General features: G+C 53.2%; 2 protein-coding genes across 4 annotated transcripts; both read right to left on the bottom strand.

Annotated features, from left to right (window-relative positions):
* Positions 1–5,593: 5,593 nt before the first annotated feature.
* PBXIP1 (PBX homeobox interacting protein 1) lies at positions 5,594–17,818 on the bottom strand. Its single transcript, XM_080915409.1, has 11 exons — positions 17,609–17,818; positions 14,577–14,661; positions 11,703–11,829; positions 11,429–11,496; positions 11,199–11,361; positions 9,263–9,490; positions 9,123–9,146; positions 8,776–8,858; positions 8,544–8,672; positions 6,889–8,084; positions 5,594–6,486 (listed from the first exon to the last, which is right to left on the bottom strand). The coding sequence occupies exons 2-11, from the start codon at positions 14,625–14,627 to the stop codon at positions 6,387–6,389; spliced, it is 2,169 nt and encodes a 722-aa protein (XP_080771535.1). The 5' UTR covers positions 14,628–14,661; positions 17,609–17,818; the 3' UTR covers positions 5,594–6,386.
* A 1,351-nt stretch (positions 17,819–19,169) lies between these two features.
* On the bottom strand, positions 19,170–23,774 carry PYGO2 (pygopus family PHD finger 2). 3 transcript variants are annotated; one of them, XM_080915445.1, is made up of 4 exons: positions 23,487–23,562; positions 23,045–23,094; positions 22,663–22,801; positions 19,170–21,755 (listed from the first exon to the last, which is right to left on the bottom strand). In XM_080915445.1, exons 3-4 carry the CDS (start codon positions 22,672–22,674, stop codon positions 20,694–20,696), a joined length of 1,074 nt encoding a protein of 357 aa, XP_080771571.1. In that variant the 5' UTR covers positions 22,675–22,801; positions 23,045–23,094; positions 23,487–23,562; the 3' UTR covers positions 19,170–20,693. The 3 variants fall into 3 exon arrangements, with proteins under 3 accessions (XP_080771571.1, XP_080771569.1, XP_080771570.1); XM_080915443.1 differs by lacking the exon at positions 22,663–22,801 and having other exon boundaries at positions 23,487–23,774; XM_080915444.1 differs by lacking the exon at positions 22,663–22,801 and having other exon boundaries at positions 23,045–23,196; positions 23,487–23,552.
* Between the last annotated feature and the right edge of the window lie 149 nt (positions 23,775–23,923).

The raw sequence follows: 23,923 nt of genomic DNA, 5'->3' as shown, positions 1-23,923 counted from the left end.
AATCATACATTTTTTTTATCAGTACACCCCCAGGCACACCTAGGGCGTTGGGACATTCCACAGAGGTCATCCGGACCTTCTGTGGTATTTTGGGAACTCAAATCTCAAGAAAGTGGGATTTCCTGGGTGGGATTTCCTGGGAGCGGCAGAGGAAATCCCTAGGGCAAGGAATCAGTGTCCTTTGACAACCTTTTACTCTTCAATGTGTGTATGTATGTGTATATATATATGTATGTGTATGTGTGTATATGTGTGTGTGTTTGTGTGTGTATATGTGTTTGTGTGTGTATGTGTGTTTATGCATGTGTATGTGCGTGAGTGTTTGTGTGTGTGTATATGCGTTTGTGTGTGTATGTGTGTTTATGCATGTGTGTGTGTGTGTGTGTTTGTGTGTGTGGTGATGAGTGGGAGGTGGGGGACTGGAGTGAAAAATGAAGCACACTCCGACATTCAGCCTGAGCTCAGCTGCTCTGGGCTCCTGGCCTGACTCTGTCCTAGCAAACTTTGGGATCCTGCACAAGTTGCTATTCTCTGGGCCCTTCTCTGCCTGTGAAATGGGGCACAGTAAAGACTGCTCCAGATCTGACTGCCTACCCACAAGCCAGAGCCATTGAGATGATGGTAGGCAGGGGAAATGCTCCCCTAACCAAGGAGCAGGGGTTGAAGCTCCTTTTGTTTCTTTTCTGAGTGGGAAGTCACGTGCATAGATCCAGAGAGAGGAGTCAGAGAGAGCACAGTAGGGCTGAATGAAGCGGGGGCAATGCTGGCCCAGAGGACCAAGGCCCAGGGTTCTCGCCCAGATCCTTGCAAAATAACAGTAATAAGGACACAGTGTAAATTCATATCTGACTGACTACTTGACTCTGTGTGAGCTGAGGAGGCCATAGTTCCCTGTGGGCCAAACGCTGCCTGGGCCATTGCGCTCTGTATGTGTGTGTGTCTGTCTGTCTGTCTGTCAGGCTGGCTGGCTGGCTGGCTCTCTGCGTGTTTTTATGTATACACTTGTACATTTATGTGTGTATATATATTTATTCCCCTATTAAAACAGTCTCACGCCCTTCCACATCTATTTTTCAGTGAGCTAAAAAGTACAGAGGAGAGGCCGGGCAGTGGTGGCGCGTGCCCTTCATCCCAGAAGAGATAGGCAGATCTCTGAGTTCGAGGTCAGCCTGGTCTACAGACTGAGTTCCAGGACAGCCATGATCCCTGCTTCCCGCTCCCTAGTAAGATGCTTGGGTGAAGGCCCACAGCCATAGTCCTGAGCAGGCCCTGTTCCACAGGGTCCTTTAACACTTTTCTCTCCACCATGTGGTTCAGGAGTCCTGCCTGTGCTCTTGAGTCAGAATAGGGTCTCAGCAAGACCTCAGGGAATGACTCAGCCTATTCTTCCGGGCACCTCCCCACGGAGTCAGTGAAGGTTAGTGTCTTAAGTTAGTAACAACTTCTACCATCCCCCTACCCCGCCCCAGAGGAATTCGGGGCGGGTAATGTCATGGTCTAGAGGCAGGGCTTTGACCTTGGTGAAGGCCGGAGGCTGACAAACCTTATTGCAAACCCAGAGCCTCCCCACCAACCCAATCCCACCCGATCCCACCCCTTCCCAGCAAACCAGCTTTTGATTTCCCTCCCCTTTCTTGACACTGTGTGAAAACACAGTCATCAGTCATTTGTCCCAAGGCTGGGAGGTCAAGTGTCCTTGATTCCTCCTTGTCCATATCCCATCCAGAGTGGCCCATGCAAAATCACAGCCCCAAACAAGCACGAGCCAGCTCCCATTTCCCATCTCCCCACCCATTCTTGAGGCTCCCACACTCTCTGAATGCTTCCCTTGCCCCCCAATGCCTTTGGAAGCACCCTTACCCTTTCTATATGCAAGAGTCCCCTGGGACCCACAGGATGTTCCTACACACACACACACACACACACACACATATCCAAGCTCACCCCTCCCCCATCACCAAGATCCTGCTGTCTCTCACCTCCTGGTCCTCTCCCTGTGACAGCAGAGGCTTCCTGGAAGCATTAAGCTTTAGCTATACAGTGAGTTCAAAGCTAGGCTGATTCTATGAGACCGTGACTCAGAAACAGCAGGGCATGGTAGTACACCCCTTAATCCCAGCACTCATTTGAGACAGAAGCAAGCAGGTCTCAAGCAGGTTTCTGTGAGTTCAAGGCCAGCCTGATCTACAGAGTAAGTTCCAGGACAGCCAAGACTACATAGTGAGACTTGCGTAGTCTCACACTGCCCCCATCCCCCCACCCTCTGTCCATACCCCCTTTCCCCCACCCCCCAAAAAGGAAGGAAAGAGAAACTGATGCAAAAGAAAATGGTCTGAGCATGTGTAGGTTTTCCCTAAACACTGGGTAGTATCATCAGTAATGGAGAGATGTTTTACTGCACAGGAGGCTCTGTCTCGGGAATAGGCGGGCACCAATGTTGGGATTCTGTAAACCCCACCCCTCAATTACCTGGCAGTAGCCAGGTATGCTCCACCCCAGTGACCTGACACTATAAAGGGGGCTGCTTGCCCCCTTCTCTCTCTCTTGGCATCTCTTGCCTCCTGGCTCTCTTGCTCTCCCACCTCTATCCCTCCTCTTCCCCTTCCCTTCCCCCCTCTCCCTCCACGTGCTCATGGCTGGCCTCGCTGCACCTCCATGGGCCATATGCCCCCACTCTCTTCATTCTTCCCCTAACAACCTTTTATATAGTGGTCTAGGGCATCAACCATGGGCAAACAATCACGAATGACTGCACCCCATATTTTGAAGAGCCCTGTCATGGGTCTCACAGGGACTCACTGAAAGGGAGCACAGCCACTTCTAACTTTCATGAAAGTCTGGCTGAGCCCTAAGGGAGTACAGACATCTCACTCAGGGCCTGTTGGTGATCAAGTTAGAAACCTGACACACTAGGTTTTCCGACCCCAAACTTACTCAGGCCAAAGTTCTAGTTAGGTCTCCTGGGCCAGACAGTAATAGAAAAGGAAGCCATCCCAGGGGGCGGGGCTGGCGGACTCAGAAGTCAAGTGAGATTCCGAGGTTCAGGCAGACCCAAGGCTGGGGGAGACCTGATGGTCTGATTCAGGACATTGATGAGCTGAAATGGAAAAGCACTAAGCCCCTGTTGCTGTTAGCATGGGAAAGAACCAGACACATCTGTGGCCCAGAACAGGGATGAATATAAAGAGCTGCTGCACCTGGGTGCCTTTGAGAGGTTACCATGGCAACAGCTAGCTAGTCCCGACTCTGTCCTTGGGCCCAGCAGAGGAGACTGGGAACAGCTCTGGAAGGTAGTACTTACTAAACTCCCCCTCTCCGGAGCTAATAGGGACAGACAGGGCCAGAGGTGACTCACTGCACTCCGCCTGTCATTCTGTCACAGGTGGAGGGTGGAAGGGAGCCTGGTCTGGAGGCTGCGGGAAGCAGGGCGGGGGCAGGGCAGGCATAGGCTGGTGGTAAAAGGCTGGGTTGAGGCCCTGTGGGGAGCCTGGAAATCTGATGGGAGCCGATGAGAAGCCGGATCAGAAGGAAGAAGCTGTGGGAAAGCAGTTTGGGGCACTGGCTAAAGGAAAAATGTTTTCTACCTAAACGTAGAAGGCCCTGCAGAGGGTGTGGCAGTACAAGATTGTAGCCCCAGCCCTGAGGCCCCAGAGACAGAAGGATTGAAAGTCTGAGGCCAGACTGGGATATACAGGAATATCCTGTCTCCAAATAAAAAATGGCAAGAGGTGCCTCTGGGCCAATAAGCCTTTGCCCATCACACACAGGGAGTCCGGGGTGAGGAGGGGAGAGAAAGAGACACCAGACAGGAGACCAGAGAGAGGTATAGGTGAGGGAAAGGAGGAAGGAGAAGAGGAGACATGGGAGAGGAGAGGGGCGTGGCCCGACTACCCTCAACTCCAGTGAGACCTTCACAAAGCTCCCAGGGACACGCTGAGGGCAGCAGCCCCCAGAGAAAGAAGGGAGAGCCAAGCCAAACACCAAGAGCCTCAAGAAACTCCCAGCACAGACCCGCAAAGAGCCGACAGGGACCAGCACAGCACCAGCCCCTCGGCTCCTAGGATCACTCTGCCCTACGGTGCTGTCCTTGGGCTCTCAAGCACCGTGGGAAGGGAGCAGAAGCCACTACCTCCAGCCCTTCTCAGCACTTCATCCCACACACTGGCCCCGGAGTCAGCGGAGCGTCTGTGGTCACTCTTCAGTGTTGCTGTAGGTTGTGAGGGGTCGGAGAGAGGGGCTCCAGAGCCATGGTGGGTGTGAGGCCCTCCCCCCATGGGGCCCCAATGTACCTGGTTCCCTGGCCTTCCCCTTGACTTGATGGCTCTCCTACCCTTCCTAGCTTGGCAGCTGCAGAGCCAGGACTTCAGCTTATAAAGTCTTGAGTGTGTAAGAAGAGGAGGGGGCTAGGGGCAGTCTGAGACTCCAAATTTATTATTCAACAGAAACGAGCCCGTGACATGGAAACCAGAGGCCAGAGAGCCCATACCAACACCTTCTAGGAAACCAAGGCAAGCCTGTGTACCCCATCTCCAGGCCCGGCACCTGACAGACGTGGCACCCTGCCTGCCGCTGGCCTTGTGCTCTCTCCCAGCCACCAAGGCCACCCCAGGACAGTCTTTGAAGATGACAGCAAAAGCAGGAATAACCCTGCCTTCCTTCTGAGGGACACTGGTCCAGAGAGACGTGGGATACCATTTTCTTTCTAAAACAGAAGGCTCCTTCCTGGAGCTCCCAGCCTACGACACTAATCCGTGGAAGGTAACGCTCCTTAAGTCTAACCAGAGCTCCTCTTGATGCAGATTTGATGCATATTAAAGGGTCTACCGTCCTAGGCCCTCACTGGTTCTGATGCACAATAGGCTCTTTTAATAAAATGTGATGAGTGTTTGTTTGGTGCAGTGTGTGTGTGTGTGTGTGTGTGTGTGTGTGTGTGTGCCTGATGCTCAGGAGGGCAGAAGAGACCATCGGAACCGTGGAGACTGAAGTTGCAGACAGTTGTGAGCTACCAAGTAGGTGCTGGATATCAAACCTGGGTCGTCTGGAAGGGCAGCCAGTGCTCAGTGGCTGAGCCACCCCTCCGTCCCACACAATACTGTTTAAACGTGGACCGAGCCACCCTTCTTCCGTTTCCCCGTCTTGTCTAGCACCGAAATTAGACAAGCCACTGCCCTTAGGAGCCTTTAAGCAGTGACGTGAAAGGTAAATGTATTGCTAAATAATTCAGAAACCGATCCAAGCACCTTTCTAGTGCCTAATCCCTAATTCCCTCCTTAACTGACCTGGCCGCTACAAACCCTGGGAGATTTCCAGGTCTAGAAGCCCAGTGTGCTAGCAATGGTGTAGAGGTTAGAACTGAGGGGAGTTCCTAAAGAATAACCAGGGCGATTCAGGGAATTCTTGAGAGCTAGTCAGTGGGTCGGGGGTCTCGGGTGTGGGGTGGTGACCGGCCGCAGGAGGGAGGAGACAAAGTCTAGAAAAATGTGGAGCTATGGCGCCCCCTAGTGGTTCCCTCACCTCTGCAGACCCAGGCACCAGGCTAGCGTGTTCCCTGACCTCCACTGCCCGTTCCAAAAAAAAGGGACCAACTCTAGTGTAGCAGATGTTTGTTTCCTTGCTTTATTGACTCCGTTCCTGAGCCCTTCGGCCCTTTTTCTGAGGATAAAAATACCACACTGTGGAGGATGACCTGGCCTGAGGCCACCCAGCCTGGCTGGTGAGAAAACTGGTGCTGAACTCTTCCGGAAAGGTGTGTGAACATGGGGGACGGATGGGAAGGCTGAGGGCAGAAAGGCAAGGCCCAGTGCGGTGTCTACATTGTGCCTAAGCACTGGAGTGGCGGCTGCAAGGCCTTCCTTGCCTTTATAGACCACCACAAGTGACAGAGCCCCACCATGGTGTACAGCTGAGGCGGGAAGGTGAAAGCCGCAAGAGGCACGGTGAGGGCTCCTCAGACTTAGGGACAGCTGTCTCCAAAGCTAACAAAGCCCCAAGTCTGCAGCTACGTGTCCAACCAGCGGCTCCAGAGCAGGGTGGTAGGTTCTGCTGTGGACCCAGGATAGCCACGAAAAAAGGACAGCTCTCTGGCTTCAGAATAAGAGTCCTCCCCAGCAGGCCCCTACATGTTGCTTAGTACCCAGGGCCTTTATCATTTATGTATATTTGTTTATACAGTTCAGTAGTATCAACTATGGCCTTTGTTTTTTTAAGCAAAAGTGGTACCAGTGCAGGGCCAAGTGCTTTGCTCTCTTCTGTGAAGGACATTCAAGGGCACTAGCGAGCCAGGAGGGGCCCTCTGGACAGTGAGAACATAGATTCTAGGGTCACATAAGTCCAGGGATCTTGAGCTGGGTGCATGCCAAGGCTGGCTGTTGCGGCAGGAGTAATGCTCAGCCTTGGTGGTGGTGGTGGTGGTGGGGACGGTGGCTGTGTTCTTCCCTGGGCCCCACGACTTTGGGGTTCCAGGATTGCTTGTCCTTCTTTCTTGACCTGTGGGGAGACAGGGAAAGGCCTTTAGAAAACAATACCATGTACTGAGATGGGGACCCTAAGGAGAAGAAGCCACGTTCCTCTGGTGGAAGCCAACTTGGGCAGCTGCCACCAAGCAGGGGAGGAGCCTAGGAGAAACCTGGGCTCCAGGGTGAATTCACTGGGGGAGACAAGAGGATCTCTATGTACAGACAAGGTGGGGAGAAAGGGGTTCTAGCTCAAAAAGGCCCTCTCAGGACCACCGCAGCCCTGCATGGGAAGATAGGGAATGTATCTAGAAGCCTTCTCTAAGGCCTGGGGATCAGAAATGAAGAGAGGGACTTAAGTGACAGACTCATTCAGGGCCCAACACCTTCAAACCCCTTCGGTACTCCCTCCTCCAAGCCCAACCCCAATTCCTACCTCTTCTTCAGGGCCTTGTCTCCAAAGAAGTGGCTGAAGATGAAGTCCTCAAAGTCATCCACTTCATCATCGTCACCTGTCTGTTTCACTGCCACCTCCTCCAGGCTGTCCTCCAGGGCATCCACAAAATCCCTGAAGCGAAGGCGGTCATGCCTGAAGATGCCATCCTCTCCAAAGTAAGCAGGCAAGAGGGGCAGCTCTTTGGTCAGCTGCCCAGCCCAGGGCAGCCGGGCCAAATATTGTCTTAATACAGATGCCAGCTCCTGCTGCCGCACAGGGGACAGCCCCACGCCAAAAAGGGCCAGGCCCTCCTGCCGGGCACAGTCGGCCACACCTGAACAGCCCTGAGGGGGTCGGTACTTGCGCCTCAGCAGCTCCTCCCAGGAGGACAGGGTGTCAGGGCCGCTGTCTTTCCCCCAAGAATGCTTCTGCCTTTCTCCAGAGTGGGGGTTCCCACTTTTCCTAGGGTGTACCTTGGGGTCCTGTCGCTTGCTGTCCTTTCTGCTGTCCGACTCTTCCGCCCTCGGCCTGTTCTCCTTCCGGTGCCCCATGAATTCCCTGCCCTCATCCCTCCAGCTCTTCTTCCGGTCTTGGCCAGACTCCTCCTTCCTCAGCTTCCAGTGCGCAGCCTCCTGATCCCTCTGCCCACCTCTCCACTTCTCTTTCCCACCCCACTCCCTGGGATGCTGGAAGTGAGGCTTCTTCTGGTGCCAGGCCTCCGAGTCATTGGAAGATCTGCCAGTGTTAATACCCTGATTCTCTAGGTCCTGCAATGTCTGGGCCAACATGTGACCAAGTTCAGCCAGGCCGGCATGAGCTGGGGCTCCTTGGCCAGCATCCTGCAAGCCCCTCTGCAAGTCCCGATGCACAGACCCCAACAGCTGCCACTGTCTCTGCAGCTCCTGCCTTAGGGCCTTGGCCTCAGCTTCAAGCTGCTTATGCTGCCCCAATAAGCTGGGGTCTGGTTCCTGCCCCTTGCCACCCTGTGGACTTCCGCCCCAGCTGAGACACACCCCATCCACACCCCGGACACAGTTAGCCTCTAGCCCTTGGAGTCGGGCCCTGAGCTGATTCAGTTCTGACTCTAGGGCCTGGTGGGAGGTCTTGCCCTGCTGCAGGGCTTCCCGGAGCCGGGCGTTCTCCTCCTCCAGCCCTTTGGGCTGGTGCAACAGGCTCTGAAGCTCTTCTTTCTGAGCCTAGAGTGTAGTTAGAAACGGAAGAAAACAGAAGTCCTTGTCAGTGTGGGCACAAATGCCTTCTACCCCGGTTCTATTCTATCAGAGTGGGCAAGGGCTAGAGATGCAGTTCTGTTGGGAACGAGCCTGCTTAGCGTATGCAAGGCCCTGGCTTTGAGCCCAGTGCTGCCTTGGAGAGCCAAAAGGGTTTCTCCTCCTCCTCCTCCTCCTCTTCTCCATCCCTCCTCTGAGCCAGTTCCTGAGATGGTCAAATTCTATCCAGCATCTGTGTGCTTACACAGCAAACACATACTCTTCAGACCCAGCAGAGGCGCTACCTGACCCTCCTCGTCCCCCTTCCACCCCCGACACCCAGAGCAGACCCTGTACATCGATCCTGGCACTTAGTGTGAGCCGTGGCAAGTTCTTCCACTTGGGTAAAAGTGGCCAGATGAAGCCCTCCCGCTGGCTAGGGCTCACCTGCAGCTGGGCCTGCAGCAGCCGGATATCCTGGTTCTCCTTGGCCAGCTTGTCCAGCAGGAGCCCCATGCTCTGCAGGCTAGGGACACTATCTGGTGGTACTGAGGCCTGTAGCTGCTCTATCTCATCCTGATGATGGAAGAGCAGCTACTTCACGCTCCCTCCCAGACAGGGTAGCCCAGATCCTCCCCACCAGCGCTCCCTCAGCCACCTATGGAGAACCCATACGAACCTGCCTGTTGCCCGCAGTCTCTACCAGCTCAGTCTCTGGCTCGGTATCCGGAAAGACCTGTAACTCAGCTTCCTCCGTGGGCCCTGTGGATAAGTGAGCATCTGAATCGATGGCCCTGAGCCACAGAGCCCATCACCCTTCTCCCGGTCACCCCTCCTTTCCCCAAGGACACCCCATGGCTCATAGTCCTGCTGAGTAAAAGGGCCAGATGTCACCCTGAACAGCTGACAAGTTCAACAGCTGAAGAGATAGCACACAACTCTGAACGCCTTACCTGAGGGCCATTCCCCATACAACGCACATTACCACCCAACACAAGAAAGAGAGCCAAGGCTTCTCCTGCTTACCAGTCTCAGGCTCCAACAGTGTACCTGAAAGTGAAGACAGTCCGGTAAGGCCTCAGGGAAGCAGGGAGAGGTAGGGAAGGACACAGCAGCAAGGTGGGAGGAGCCAAAGACAGCCTGGAGGCCCAGCCAGTACAACTCACCAGAGAACAGGAGGATCCCCAGGCCCAGAAGAACCAGGGCCCCCAGGAAGCACATGTTGAGAGAGATGCCCAGCTCTGCACCAATACCCACGCCCGTGGCCTGGTCCTCCTCACCCACGGGTACCATGGGCTGGGGTGGGCGAGGTTCCCGGCCCCTCCGTCTCCGCAGACCCTCCACATCTACATCGGTGTCATCGTCACTGCTAGAGCGGCCATGCTCTTTCCAAACTGGAGGAAGGGAAGGGCACAGGGCAGAGAGGCAGGCAGAGGTGAGTGCGGAGAGGCTCAGCCCTGGCCACCGAGAAGGCGCATGAAGAGACCGGCCCTGTCCAGTCATTGACAAACATCTGCAAACACAAGAGTCCCTTCTACCCTAAAGTCCTCCTTCTCCCAGGGTGCCTCACGTCAAGTTTCTACACAGGATGCCACCCTCCCAGGTCCCCTCTAACTCCTTGGCCACTATACCATTTTGCCTTTTCCCAGTCCTGAGGCTAATAACCTCCCTCATAGTCTCTTACTCCACTAACCTCCCCTCTATGGCCTTCCTAGTGTCCCAGGCTTGCCTCTCTGACTATACGTCCTTTAGCTACACTCTTTTGGGTGCCCCCCTCAGGGGGACATTCAACACACTATCCTCCAAATTCATCTCTCCTAGTGTGTCCCCCTACCTTGGGTTCAAGGAGAAGCATACCACCGCCTTTCTGGTTAACCTCAATCTTCTCTCTCTCTCTCTCTCTCTCTCTCTCTCTCATAATAAATAAATTATTATTTATTATGTATATAGCATTCTGCCTGCATGTATGCCTGCAGGCCAGAAGAAGGCCCCAGTTCTCATTATAGATGGTTATGAGCCACCATGTAGTGGTGGAAGGACCTCTGGAAGAGCAGTCAGTGCCCTTAACCACTGAGCCATCCCTCCAGTTCTCAATCTTCCCTCTCTATACCACGTCAGACAGTCGGATGGTCCTCCACTTGATGGCCTTCATAGTCAGTAGACTCTCTCACAGGGCCTGCCTTGGGTCCTCTGCCTGACTCCTGCAGCTGCCCCCTTAATGGCGCCAGGCCCCAGTCTCTTCCTCCCTTGGCATTCGAGGGATAGAGGGTGTGGGGAGTTGTGTCTCCTGTCACCTCTGCCACTGCCTTGGACAGACTGTGACTAGCCCCAGTCTTCTGTCGATGTCAGGTTCTGGAATTTTTTCTCCTGACCTACACAATGCTTAAGGCTCTTCTCAAATGGCACCTCCAACTGTCCCTGCCCCTCCCTCATTCTTACCCATCACCTGACCGGGCTGTCCCCCTCCCACTCCCTTCAGGAACTGCAGAACTGCATGTCCCTTCTGCGTCCCTTATTGTCTGACTGGATCTTTGGTTCAGGACAGTCAGCTTCTTACACAGTCCCTGAGCCTCTCCCCTTCTCTCATCATGGGTCCAGAGCCAGCTCAAGGAACAGGCTCTGGAAATAAAGGGCATGTTCTAGAGCCGGTTCTCAGCCTCTATGTTGTGACCCTTTGGAAGTCAAATGACCCTTTCACAGGGGTCACCTAAAACCATTGGGAAACACAGATATTTGCACCATGATTGTATTAGGCTTATGAAGTGGTCACACAAATAACTTTACGGTTGTAAAAATACAACATGAGGAACTAACTGTATTAAAGGGTTGAAACATTAGGAAGGTTGAGAACTGCTGCTCTAGAATCAAGAAAAGAGGACACATGGAAGAAAGGGAAGAGTCAGCCAGACATGAGCCCTCATTCAAGCTTCCTAGCTTCTCTTGTCTGCAGTTACAGACAGTTTTGAGCTGTCATGTGGGTGCTGGAATTGAACTCAGGTCCTCTGGAAGGGCAGCTAGTGCTCTCAACTGCTGAGCCCTCCCTCCAACCCTCCATGCTTCTTGCATTCCATGTAGGGAATGGAAGGCAAGATGGCCCCTGACCTGCTCTGGGACTCGAGGGCAGGTTCTGTGGATGGATCTCACTCTCCAGGTCCTGCGTGTCTGGTCCAAGGCTGGTCACCACAGGAGTCTCCTGCAAATCTTCCTGGACCACTGTGTCTCCAGGGGGCTCCGTCCCATCACCATCATCACCTCCCAGAGTGCCCTGATGCAGATGAAACTATGAGACGTGCCCTCTCCACTCTTCTCCCCACCTCAGCAAAGCATCTCACCTTGGCCTTGGGTTCTTCTGACAGAACAGTGCTTTCCCCCTGGGAACTTTCGGTCTGGAAAAGCGTCTCTGTGGTGGAAGATAAAGCCCAGGAAAGCCCACTGCCCTGAACTGAACTACAGTGCCGCCCTCTATCACCCACAGGCCCCAACCTCTTCAGAGTGTGGGGGCTCATCAGGCAAGACTAGGAAGCAAATAGCTGAGGTGATCGCCCTTCCCCCAACTAAAAAGAGAAGAGGACAGGTTACGCACAACCCTCCAAGAGCCCCCGTTACCTTCTCCTTCCAAGGTCCCAGCTAATTCCTTGCCATCTGCCTTGGAGGAGTCCTGAAGGGCCTGGGGGGCTACCTCTGACTCTGGGTCCATCCTGGGTTCTGGGCCCAGAGTCTCCACAGGCAGATTCTGGCAAGAGGGAGATGAGCACTAAGGCACTCTGTGAGGACCTGAGGGGCTACGCTGCAGCCACACCTCAGAAATGGCAGCGCGTTCTACTTCAGTGCTACGCAGAGGGTTTATTCTACTCTACAACCTCCACCCTCCCCCACCACCCCAGAGGCCAGGTTCCTATGAAATCATAGCCTTGAGCAAGGATCTGGGACCAGGGCGTTCACCCAGCAGTCTCTGAGGGAGACCAACAGTACCTGGGATCCCTGTGCGCTGTTACCAGTGCTGTGCACCCCATGAGCCAACAACCCAACCCAGACCCAGGCCACAGCTAAGCTCTCAGCTCTTCCCCGCCCACCCACACATCCGGCTTGAGTTCTCTGGCCTTTCCCATTGGCCGATGTGCCCCTGACAACTACCCCCAGCCACAGGCAGCCTGACCCTATGGTGCTGGTTCACAGCCTAGCCCTAAGCTCTGAGTACTCCACTTGGGCACCTTTTCTGCATATAACCCCCTGGCAGACTGCCACCCTCCCACCCACTCACTCAGGGCTCCCCGCTCTACCTCCAGAAGTAATTGTTTGTTTGTTTTTAAGATTTATTTATTTCTCTGACTACACACTGTAGCTGTCTTCAGACACACCAGAAGAAAGGGCATTGGATCTCATTACAGATGGTTCTGTGGTTGTTGGGAACTGAACTCAGGACCTGTGGAAGAGCAGTCAGTGCTCTTAACCACTGAGCCATCTCTCCAACTCCAGGAATAATTCTTTGGTTTTCCTTCTCTTCCTATCTCTCTCCCCTTCTCTCTGTGTGTGTATGTGTGTGTGTGTGTGTGTCTGAAGGTATTATTATTCTATAATACCACAGAATAAGTGTGGAGGTAAGAGATCAACCTCAGCTAGGCACTGTAGCACACTCCTGGTACACAGGAGGCAGAGGCAGATGAGTTTCTAAAAATTTCAGGCCAGCCTGATCTACATAGTAAGTTCCAGACCAGTGTGGGTTATACAGCAAGAAAAGGAAGGGGTAACTCATGTCAGACCCCCCTTCTGCCTCTTTCGAAACATTATTCTATGCTGTATTTATAGACTGCTGACCGTTGGACTTGCGAGAATTCTCTTTGTTTCCTACCCCTAGCTCACTATAGGAGCACCAACAGTACAAACACGCCCTAGCATATCACAGTGTTAGTGGGTTTGGGGGTCTGAACTCAGGGCCTCATGCTTATGTGGCAAGTGCTTTACTGTTAAGCCATCCTCCCAATTTTCCAAGAAACAAAAATGTGTGTGTGTGTAGGGGGGAGAGCCTCTACATAGTCCTGGCTATCCTAGAACTCGCTATGTAGATCAGGTTGGCCTCGGACTCACAGAGCTCCACCATACCATACCAAGGCCCATTGAGCACAGGGCCTATCTTAATCCCTGCCATTAAGCACTCACTGCTCCTTGTATTCTACTCTAGGGTCACTGCTGAGGTCAACTCCTCACCCCCAGTTGGTCGGTCTCCTAAAGGGCACCTCAAACCCAACAAGTCTGAATGGAGTTCTGTGGTTTCTCTAGCTACTGATATTTTACTTTATTTGTTAACTTATCGATTCAAGGTCTCATGTATCCCAAAATTTGCTATGTAGCCAAGGATAGCCCTGACCTCCTGATCCTCCAGCCTCCATCTCCCAGTTAGGGGGATCACAGCTTGCTCCACCATGTCCAGTTCCTCCTAGTACCTCTAAAGAAGTCTCTGAGATCCCTTGACACTTCCTATCATCCCTTATAGCTACTAGCCCCCAGCTCACCAGAGCTTCTCCCTTCTTGACAGTACCTTGACAGAAACCCTCTTGGTTTCCTTCCCTAACAAAGCCCACCTGGGAGGTTGCAGAAGCTTTGAAAGTACTATCCCTGTCCCCACCCAGCCACCCAGGGGCTTGGTCCCCTGCCAATCACGCTGAGTCTTAGGTCACTCTCCAACTCAGCAGCCCTGCACTGTCTGCTCATCGGATGACATATGTGCTGGCTAATTTTATGTCAACTTGACACAGGCTAGAGTCATCTCAGAGGCAAGAACCCCAACTGGGAAAACACCTTCATGTGATCAGGTCGTAGCCAGCACTATTAGGGCATTTTCTTAATTTGGGATTTATGGGGGAGGGGGTCATCCCATTGTGGGTGGTGCCATCCCTGGGCTAGTGGTTCTAGGTTGTGGAAGAAAGCAGGCCAAGAAGCCATGGAGAACAAGGCAGTGAGCAGCACCCCTCCACAGGTACCTCAGTGCCTGCCTCCAAGTTCCTGCCCTGTTTGAGTTTCTGACCTGTTTGAGTTTGAGTTCCCTCAGTGATGGACTGTCACCTGAAGTACAGGCTGAAATAAAACCCTTTCATCCCGAGTTGCTCTGGTCACGGTGCCTCATCACAGCGATAGTCTCCCTAAGACAACAACCCTTGAAGTGAAGAAGTCAAGGTTGCAGTTTCTGGTGACTTGACTCTTTCCCCTAGTCTGTGGTTATCAATCCCGAGGCAGCTGTGTCTGAGGTGTCCTGTGCTCTTTGCCAACACTGTCTGATTCAATTCTCTGCTGACCTTGGCCATGTCTCCCTGCAAATGTACGGCACTGTCCTTAATAAGCTTGCTTGGCATCAGTCATCAGCAGTGTAAGACCTCGTGGTCCAGCTACTGCTTTGATCTTTCTTCCCTCATCTCTGGTGCTCTGCTCTCTCCACCCCTGTAGGAATCCCCTCGTCCATGTAGTTCCCAGGCCCACTCTTCCTACCTCAGAGCCAGCAAGCACCCAGCTATTATCTGAGTCTGGGCAGGAGGCCATGGTTGTGGAGGTCCAGTGCAGCTAGAGTGGCCACCTGCAGAGAAAAGCTCACTTATGAATGGGGGTTCCTGGGCATGGAGGCCCACACTCTTAATCCCAAAGGCTCTCTCAGTGCAAAGAAGCCAGAGCGAGTTCCAGGACAGTAAGGGCAGTGCAGATGAACCTTGTTCCAAAAAAACAACCAAAAAAGAAAGAAGGAAGAAAGAAGGAAGGAAGAAGAGGAGGAAGGAGGGGGGAGGAGGAAGGAGAGGAGGAGGAAGAGGAGGAGAAGGGATTGGGGATTTAGCTCCTTGGGTTCAGTCCTCAGCTGGGGGCATGGGGGAAGGAGGAAGAGGAAGAGGGGAGGAGGAGGAAGAGGGGAGGAGGAGGAAGAAGAGGGGGAGGAAGAGGAAGAAGAGGGGGAGGAGGAAGAGGAAGAGGGGGAGGAGGAGGAAGAAGAGGGGGAGGAGGAGAAGGAAGAAGAGGGGAAGGAGGAAGAGGAAGAGGGGGAGGAGGAGGAAGAAGAGGGGGAGGAGGAGAAGGAAGAAGAGGGGAAGGAGGAAGAGGAAGAGGGGGAGGAGGAGGAAGAGGGGGAGGAGAAGAAAGAAGAGGGGAAGGAGGAGGAGGAAGAGGGGAGGAGGAGGAAGAGGGGGAGGAGAAGGAAGAAGAGGGGGAGGAGGAGGAGGAAGAAGAGGGGGAGGAGGAGGAAGAGGGGGAGGAGAAGGAAGAAGAGGGGGAGGAGGAGGAGGAGGAAGAAGAGGGGGAGGAGGAGGAAGAAGGGGGGAGGAGGAGGAGGAGGAGAGGAAGGAAAAAGAGAAGGAGGAAGAGACAGACAGACAGCAGCAGGATTCCAGACATTAAAAGATTTGGGCAATCTCCTCAAAAACCCAGGCTGGTCCCAGTCCTTTTGCCCCAGATCCCATAGCTTTCCTGGCAGTATTCGCCTTGACAAAAGGCACAGGAAAGATACCTCATCTAAGGATTCATAGGCCCTGGGAAACTGCACTGGCCTTAAAACTTCAAAGAAGACAAAGGCTGAAAAGTCCAGCCCCTGGTGTTCTGGTCAGGGAGGAGGAATCTCAAAGGCTCACTGAAGAGAAGGAAATGGCCTGGGTCCCCTTCACAATACCTGGGTCCTCCACAGTCCTCAATGTCCCACAGAGTCCAAAGAGAAGCCCACCAGTTTCCTTAAGGCCTAATTGTTCCAGTACCCACCCACATCGGTCCTCCACGAACTTGGTTTAGGGCAGCAGTTCTCAACCTGTGTGGGTCAATACCCCCCCCCCACAGGGCTTAAATACCAGATAATCTGTATATTAGATATTTACATGAGGATCTATGACAGCAGCAAAATTACAGTTATGAAGTAGCAATGAAATAATTTTATAGTTGGAGGTCACCACGAGGAACTATATTAAAGGGTTGTAGCATTAGGAAGGTTGAGAACCACTGATTTGGGGTTCTCAGCACTGGCCGTGCAGAGCTCAGCTAGGATTGTCACTAGTGAGCAGAATCAGGCTAGACAGGACGCTTCCTAACACTGCAGGGCCCAGCAGTCCTCCTGGGTCACTCTCTCAACCTTAAATTCTAGAGTTTGAGCTCAGGGATCTTCAAAAAGCGACTGGGGAGAAGTATGTGTGTGTGGGGGGGTGGCAATTACCATCGATAAATCACATTAAAATCTGCAAAATGGGGGGGGGAGGGCAAACTGGGCCTCTGATCCTGTTCCTTGCTAATCATCTTGGAGGGCAGCTGGGGTTAAGGTATCACCACACTTCCAAAGACCAGCATAAAGCAAAGCTGTGCCCCTGGGCTAGGGAGGTGCAGTTGGGATCAAACAAGAGGATGGAGTGACAGATGGCTGACCTACAGAGTCCTGGACTCACAGGTATGTGACTGCTTCCCCAGGGGCAGAAAAGGCAGGATGGAGAATTTGACTGTACCAGCCAAATGCTCCTCACCTATTCCAGCTGGGTTCACGTTCTGCTCAATTACCTTTAAAAAAATCCTGTGGCTCTTGGTCAAGATTCAAGTCCCAGATAGGTAAAGGACATCTAGTGACGTCATCCTCAATGCTCATGTCCACTAGATGCCGGTACCCATCCCACACTGGGACAGAACAATTGCAATGACTTCCCTATACCATGTCGCCCAAAACACGAGCTCCCCACACTTCTTCCAGTGAAACCCACACAGCCATCTCCCTTTGGCTTCCCTGTTCTCACCCCTCCACTGTCCTGCTGTCCCCCGTTGTGTGTAACTGCTAACAGGTGGCAGCAGGAAGGAAGTGGCCACAGCAGCTTGAGCACAAGTCCCTGTTTATCCCTGGCTGTTTACAGCTTTCTCAGGTCCTCCAGAACTAAGTACCATGGCAACCAGGGTGATGTCAGACCCACTGTCTCCATGGAAACCAGCAATGGTATGGTATTTGGGTCAACAAGACAAACTTAAGACCTAAGCAGGCGGCTTCCTAGAACCACTGCAGTCCGGCTCTCAAACCTTGATACCAAAAAGCATCCCTGCCTTCCTAGGCCAGAACATCGATACCTTATTAGGAAGCCTAAGAAATCGAGTGGCTACTTAGCTGCCTTCCTAGACCTAGCGGTGATTTTAGAGCGGTTAGGCTTTGACCTCTATGAAGAAAACCCACCCCCTCCTCTCCCCTTTTCACTCAGGCAGGATTCCACAAAAACTGCTGTTTCTAAAACACGACTAAAAAGAGAGTGTCCCCGGTCTGCACAAAACGGAAATCTGGTTTGATATGCCCTTGATTCTCTCTAACATCCTTCTCTGACCCTTAAAGGGAAGGACCCGGGACCACAAAACCTTGCCTGAGTTCCTGCTTCGGAATCATCTGTCTCCCTCCCTTCCCCGCCCTTCGGTCCTGTGTTGGGCAGTATGTGGACGCCGGGGGCACCCACTCCTTTTATACAGCTTTGCCCTCCTTTGTTATCTGGGGATAAAGTGGAAGTCTGTCGGCCCCTTCCCAGCAAGGGCTTTACCTGACACAGCTCTCCTTCAGTCTTCGGCTTAACTTGTTGCAAGCTCCTCTGGTTTCCAGCCCAGGAAGACAAGAGGGGAGTCACGTGGCTAGTGTTTGACCAGTGAAAAGTCGACTTCCCCACGGGGGTGTGTGAGGGGGAACTTTTGACCAATAAAAGCTAGACTTGAGCGCCCAGGGAGGGGAGAGATCTACGCAGTACCTCTCCCTTAGTTTATCTTTTGGTGGGCAACTGTGGTCCCCAGCAAAATAAATTTGGGGGCACCTCCCCTCTTTTCTCAATGTCTAGTGTCTAGTAGAAGGACCTAAGAAAGGTGCTGTCTGATAAGGCAGCAAGGACCGGGTGCCATGTTGGTCTCAGGATAGACAGAGACAGCTGTAGGATGGGGGATGGGATCCGATACAAGTTGTGGGTTTAGAAATAGCCCTCCTGCCACTCCTATCCGCCCCAACGCAAACTGAGCATGCCACTACTTTGGAAATGGGAGAACAGCCAAGCGTGGCGGTGGACGCTTTTAACCCCAGCTCTTGGGAAGCAGGGGGAGGCGTGCAGGTGGGTATGGTGTTGAGATCAGCCAGATCTATATATATATAGTGAGTTCTAGGCCAGCGAGGGCTACATAGTAAGATCCTGCCACACACACATACATACACACTGCGAGATGGCCCAGGCCAAAGGAATGTCTCAGCTGGGTAAAAACGCCACATGTGCACATGCTTGCACCTCAACAGATCATACGAACACGGGGTGATAACATTTTAGACAGGAGAAGAGGATGTTGAAGTCCAGCCTGGGATACAAAAGCAACAGTGAATAAATCCCAAACCAAAACCAAACTAAAACTAAAGCAAAACACTCCAGACAAAAACAACAGAAGAACCAAGGCAGAAAAACATCCACAAATTAAATGCAAGGCTGGACGTGACTCAGCTGTGGAGCACGGTCATCTTATAGAAAGTGAGGCATTTAAAAGTTTTCACATTTATATATATATGGGTGTGTTTTGCTTGCCCGACTGTAGATTCTAGGGTTACAGATGGTTGTGAGCTGCCATGTGGGTGTTGGGACTTGAACCTGGGTCCTCTGGAAGAACAGCCATTGCTCTTAACTGCTGAGCCATCCAGAGGATAAGCTGCCAAGTCAGTTTTCTCCTCCCACGCTGTGGGTTCAGATCACACTCAGGTCAGCCCAAAGTATCTTGTCATCTCCCTGGACACCCCACATAAAACTTTGAAATAAAAAAAACCTAGATGCAGAGGAACTGAGAGGTTTAAACCCAGAGCTCAGGCACTGATGCCAGAGGCCTTGGCTCCAACTCCATCTGGCTTCCACACTAGCCCAATAATTGCTCCAAAAGCCGAGGTTCCCACATTGAGGACCTACAAAGTGGAACAGGGAGATGGGGACTTCCTCAGCTCAGCAGCTTAGAGCTGGGACAGCCTCGCCCCGAGGCATCTTCCTAGCAGTGGTTATCCCAACATCTTCCCTGCAACTAATGAAGGAGTCCTTGTTTGGATTTTCAAGTCATTTTATTAACCCAACCGTACAAAAAGATCCCGTAACCACATCCCTGCCAACCCACTTTCTTCCAAAAAGTAGCAGAGAGGAACAAGGGGATGGGCCCTCCCTGGGAGCATTTTACAAACGATGGGGACAACACAAAAGTAGCAGGGGACAGGTAACAGGGGTGAACAAAAGCACAGCACAACACAAAGCTAAGAGGCTCTCACAGAAAGCTTCGGAGTTGAGGGGCAGAGTAAGAAGCAGGTCCACCCTCATCCTCAGCTTCAGAGGCTGCCGACTGTCTCCCTATGCGGGATTCATGAGGGCTGAGACAGGACACCCCAGGGGGCAGCCTTCATCATCAGGCTGGGTACCTCCAACTCTCTCAGGAGGGCCCCACCCAAGCCTGCCTTCCCCACCCATGTGAGGAATGCACATCGGGTTAGCTGGAAAGAGCAGCTGAGGGGCTCCTGATCAGGCCAGGATCCCGTCACTGGCAGAGAGCGGCGCAAAAGTAAAAATAAACCAAGCCCAGCTGCTGGAACACCAGGCCCCAGATGACATCACAGGGTAGAAAGGGGAGGCAGAAAACTTCAGGTTCTTTCAAGTGTAGTACCATGGCTTTGAGGGTCCTGCTGCCCAGCCCCATGTCCCCAAAGCCATGGCAGGGCCTCCCTTGGATCTTTTCACTAGGGAAGGAATGAGGTATAAGGGCTTCGTGCCTTCCCGTGCCTTCCCAGACATTTCCCCGAGACAGAGGGAAAGAACACAGCGAGAGCTGAAGAACAGCACTGGCATACTGTGCCCCAGACAGGCGGGAGAAAGGGGCTGACAGCTCCAGTCCAGACTTCCAGGGGAGCCCAAACTTCAAATACTCTGGTCACTCAGACCACATGTCCCGATTTTTGGCAAAACATATGGTCACTTAGAGAAAACCACAAGAGAAGCTGAGAGAGGACCAGTGACTTTGGTATGAGGAAAATGTCTTCTCAGCATCTCTTAACCTACAGTCTTGAAACCCCAGACAGACAAATGCCCTAGTCAGGAACTCAGTTACAAGGTACTTGGTGCTCCAAGGGGAATGGACTAAGTCAGGTCCAGGGGAAGCAAATGGACACAGAGAAAAAGAGAAATCCCCATTCTGTTCCCAGAACCGAGGAAAGGGGCTCTGTCTCAGGGAGCGAAGAAACCTTGAACACGTGACTCCAGGAGCTACAGCAGCAGCCGTGGGACTACCCAGGGACTGTAGGCACGGGTGTCGGGGTCATCTGTCATCTGCACACAGGGCATCCTTGCCCTCTGACACCCCCTCCAGCCCCATTTCTCTTGCAGCCTCCAGTTAAGACTCTAGGAACGGCTCTGCTCATCAAGGCTTTCGTTCCCTGCATCTTGGAAGGTACTCGGCGCACGAGTTCCCAGAAACAAACAAGCAAGGCTCTTCTGCCTGCCCGCCTCAGTCCTCTTCTGCTTCCAGGAACCACGTCTCTGCTCCATGGGGATGGGACGCCCGTGGAAGACAAGGAGTGAGAACCACCCTGCAAGAGCACACGGTGGAAATGCGCACTTCCCCTTCGCACTAGGGTCACCCGTCATTAGCAGCCACCAACTGGCCCATGCCTTCTCGGATGTAAACGGATTGGATCTCCTTGGTCTTGAGGCAGAGATCACAGGCCCAGACGGCAGAGGCCTCGGTGGTCAGCAGGCCGTAGGCACTCTCGGTCATGCCGGTGCACTCGCGGTGAAACCACTTCTGGCAGGAGGCCTCACACAAAATGGCATCCTGGTCATCGTTCACCTCGCTCCGACAGGCACCGCAAGGGTACACCAGGCCCGGGGGAGGCTGGGGTCCTGAGCCTCCACCTGTCTTGCCTGGGGGTGCCAGACTGTTGGCATCTGGAGTACCCCCACCTCGACCGCTGCTGCTGGGGGGGAAACTGGGCTGATTCCCATTAACAGCAGCAGCTGGGGAGCCTGAGTGGGGCTCCTGGGGAAAAGCAGTGGGGGCAGGTGGATTCAAGGGCTTGCCACCATCCTCACCACCGGGGCCAGGAAAACCAGGGTCTGGGCCAGGGAAGGGACTCGTGTTGGGAGGCAGGCTGGGGAGTCCCTGGCCAGGTCTCTGAAGAGAAGGACCAAAAGGTGCTCCTGGTTGGGTAAAGCGTTGGGGGAGAGGAGGAGGGCCCAGCTCCCCTCTAGGAGGCTGTCCCATGGTGGGTGAGATCATGGGACCAAATCCTCCCACTGGGCCTGGCATCATCTGCCCACCAGGAGGGCTAAAGTTTTGGCCCAGAGACTGGTTGAAGGGCTGACTGGGAAAGTTCATGTTGCCTGGGGGCGGATAGCCTGGGCCCTGAGGAGGCATATTAAAAGCTGGACCCATAGGGTTGGGAGGAAAAGGAGGAGGCTGCCTACGAAGTGGCTGTGGACCCCCTCCTCCAGCGCCATAGCCTGGGGGTACCTGGCCTGCCATGCCCCCCTGTACACGAAAGCCTCCAAAGGGCACAGGACTGCCAAGGAACGGAGGGCCTGCGCCCCCCATCTTAGGGGCTCCGAAGTCATCCTCAAAAGGGTTAGAAGCAACCAGATGATCCACCATGGGAGTCGGGGGTGGGGCAAACTCCGTCAGATGTGAGTATGCAGGACCCTAGTGAAAACAGGAAGAAGATGGGAGACAGATGCAAACACGGAACACACGGACACCGCATACTCTTTGGAGGCCGACAAAGCTCAGATGCAAAACTCTGACTGACATCAGACATCTTAGAAGGGGCAAGTCAGAGCCCACGGTACAACAACCCTCTTCTTAAAAAACTAAAACACTGAAAGGCAGGCAGAGAGGGCTGGAGGGATAGCTCAGTGGGTAAGCACCAGTGTGATTCCCAGCACCCATGTTGGAGGGATCACATCTCTGGCTCCTGTCAGCATTTGTACGCGCACATGCATATAACTAAGCACAGTAATAAAAACACACCCCAAATCACAAAAAATACAGGTCTGACCCCAAAGTAATTAATTTTCTAAAATTTTAAATTTTGAGACAGTGTCTTCTATAACCCAGGCTGACACGTCTCACTGTCACCAACCTCCTGCTTCATCCCTGGGGTGCATAAACCTCATGTTGTGCTGGGGTTTTAGCTCAGGCTTTGTGCACACTAGCTAGGCACTCAGGATATTTAGCTTCTTCTTCTTCTTCTTCTTCTTCTTTTTTTTTTTTTTGGTGTCTTTGAGACAGTTTCCCTGTGTAGTCCCCCTGGCTGACCTGGAACTCACAGAAATCAGCCTCCTCTGCCTCCCAAGTCCTGGGATTTAAGGTGTGCACCACCACGCACAGGGAAGTATTTAACTTTTTAGAAGCCTCATATTTTCTCAACTTTTAAAATAGGATTGTCAAAGCACGGCAGCACTATGACACTTAGAAAAGAGTCATCAAACCTGGTGATACATGCCAGTCATGCCAGCAAAGATAAAAACAAAACAAAACAAAAAAAAAGGTAAGTGCTCAAGGTTTAGGGGTACTTGCAAAAGTTCTGGGTTCTATTCCCAGCACACACGTGGTAGCTCATGGGTGCCTCTCCTCCAGTTCTGGGGGGATCTGACCCTTTCTTCTGGTCTCCAAGGGCATCTGCACTTGTCCAGCAGGTCCCCAGACTGCAGAAACCAGTATGGCGGTGCACATCTGAAGTCCCATCACTTTGGAAAGCCAAAGCAGGAAGACCATAAAGATCCAAAGTCATCCTTGGCTACACAGCAAATATGAAGCCAGTCTGGGACACACGAGACCTTGTCTCAAAAACAAAGGGAAAAAGGCTGGGCTAAATGTTGTCATCAAGACAGAACTAGGACCCGAATGGGAAAAGCACAGAACCAGGTACACAACCAGACAAAGCAGGAAGGGCTTCTAGGAAACACTCCCAACCACAGACCCCCATTTACCTGAGTATTGGACTTTCTTCGCTTCTTTTCAGGGCTCTTCATTTGCAGACCTGGAAGAGCAGCAATGGGCAGACGGAGGCAAGTTTTCCTGAGGTTTCTACAGTCTCTTTCCTCCCAGCCTCTCTCCAGACTCTAACTTCCACGTACACTTGCTTACTTATTTAAGAAACAGGGGTGACATATGAAAAATGGCTAGTATGACTACACTCTCATCTAGATCTTCCTGCAAATCAAAGATAATCCAACTTGAAACTACCGAGTTTTCTCAATTCAGTGTACACCAAAACCTGAAGTGTTCTGGGACACCTGTCCCCAACCACTGAACCTTCTCACCTAAGGCTACCTCCAGGCTTCTAGGCAACCTCCCCCATCCCCCAACCGTTCCATCCGAGGTTCCAGGGTCCTGGGCCTCCACAGCCCCTGCCCTTCTCTGCGCTCTCACCGGCCTTGCCCTGCTTCCTCCCGGTGCTGGGCGGCGCGGGGGGTGGTGCGGGGCCGCTGCCTCCCTCCAGCTTGTCCGGTGGGGGCGGCGCCGAGGCGGCCATGGATTGGGGGACCCGAGTCAGCGTCGGCGGGGGATGGAGGCGTCCTCAGGCCGCACCATCGCCCGGAGGGGAGTCAGGGGCAGCGCAGTCCCCCGAGCAGCAGCAAGCCTTAGTCTCGCCGAGGAGATAAGCACAGCGCCGGAGCACCAACTGCGCGCCAGCTCCAGACTCACCACCCGCCCGCAGCCACAGCCACCGGAACCGGAACTCCAACGGGTCCCCACCACGGAGGGCGGTGAGGAGGGAGAGCTGGGAAGGGCCCAGACACAGCAACCAGGAAGGCTGGGCCTCACCACGCCACTCCTCCGAAGTGCTGCTTCTCGCCGCCCCAGCT

Source organism: Micromys minutus, assembly GCF_963924665.1.
Source record: "Micromys minutus genome assembly, chromosome: 4".
Taxonomy (NCBI): Eukaryota; Metazoa; Chordata; class Mammalia; order Rodentia; family Muridae; genus Micromys; species Micromys minutus.
The sequence above is the reverse complement of the archived record's forward strand: the minus strand, read 5'-3'. Positions and strand labels throughout refer to the sequence as shown.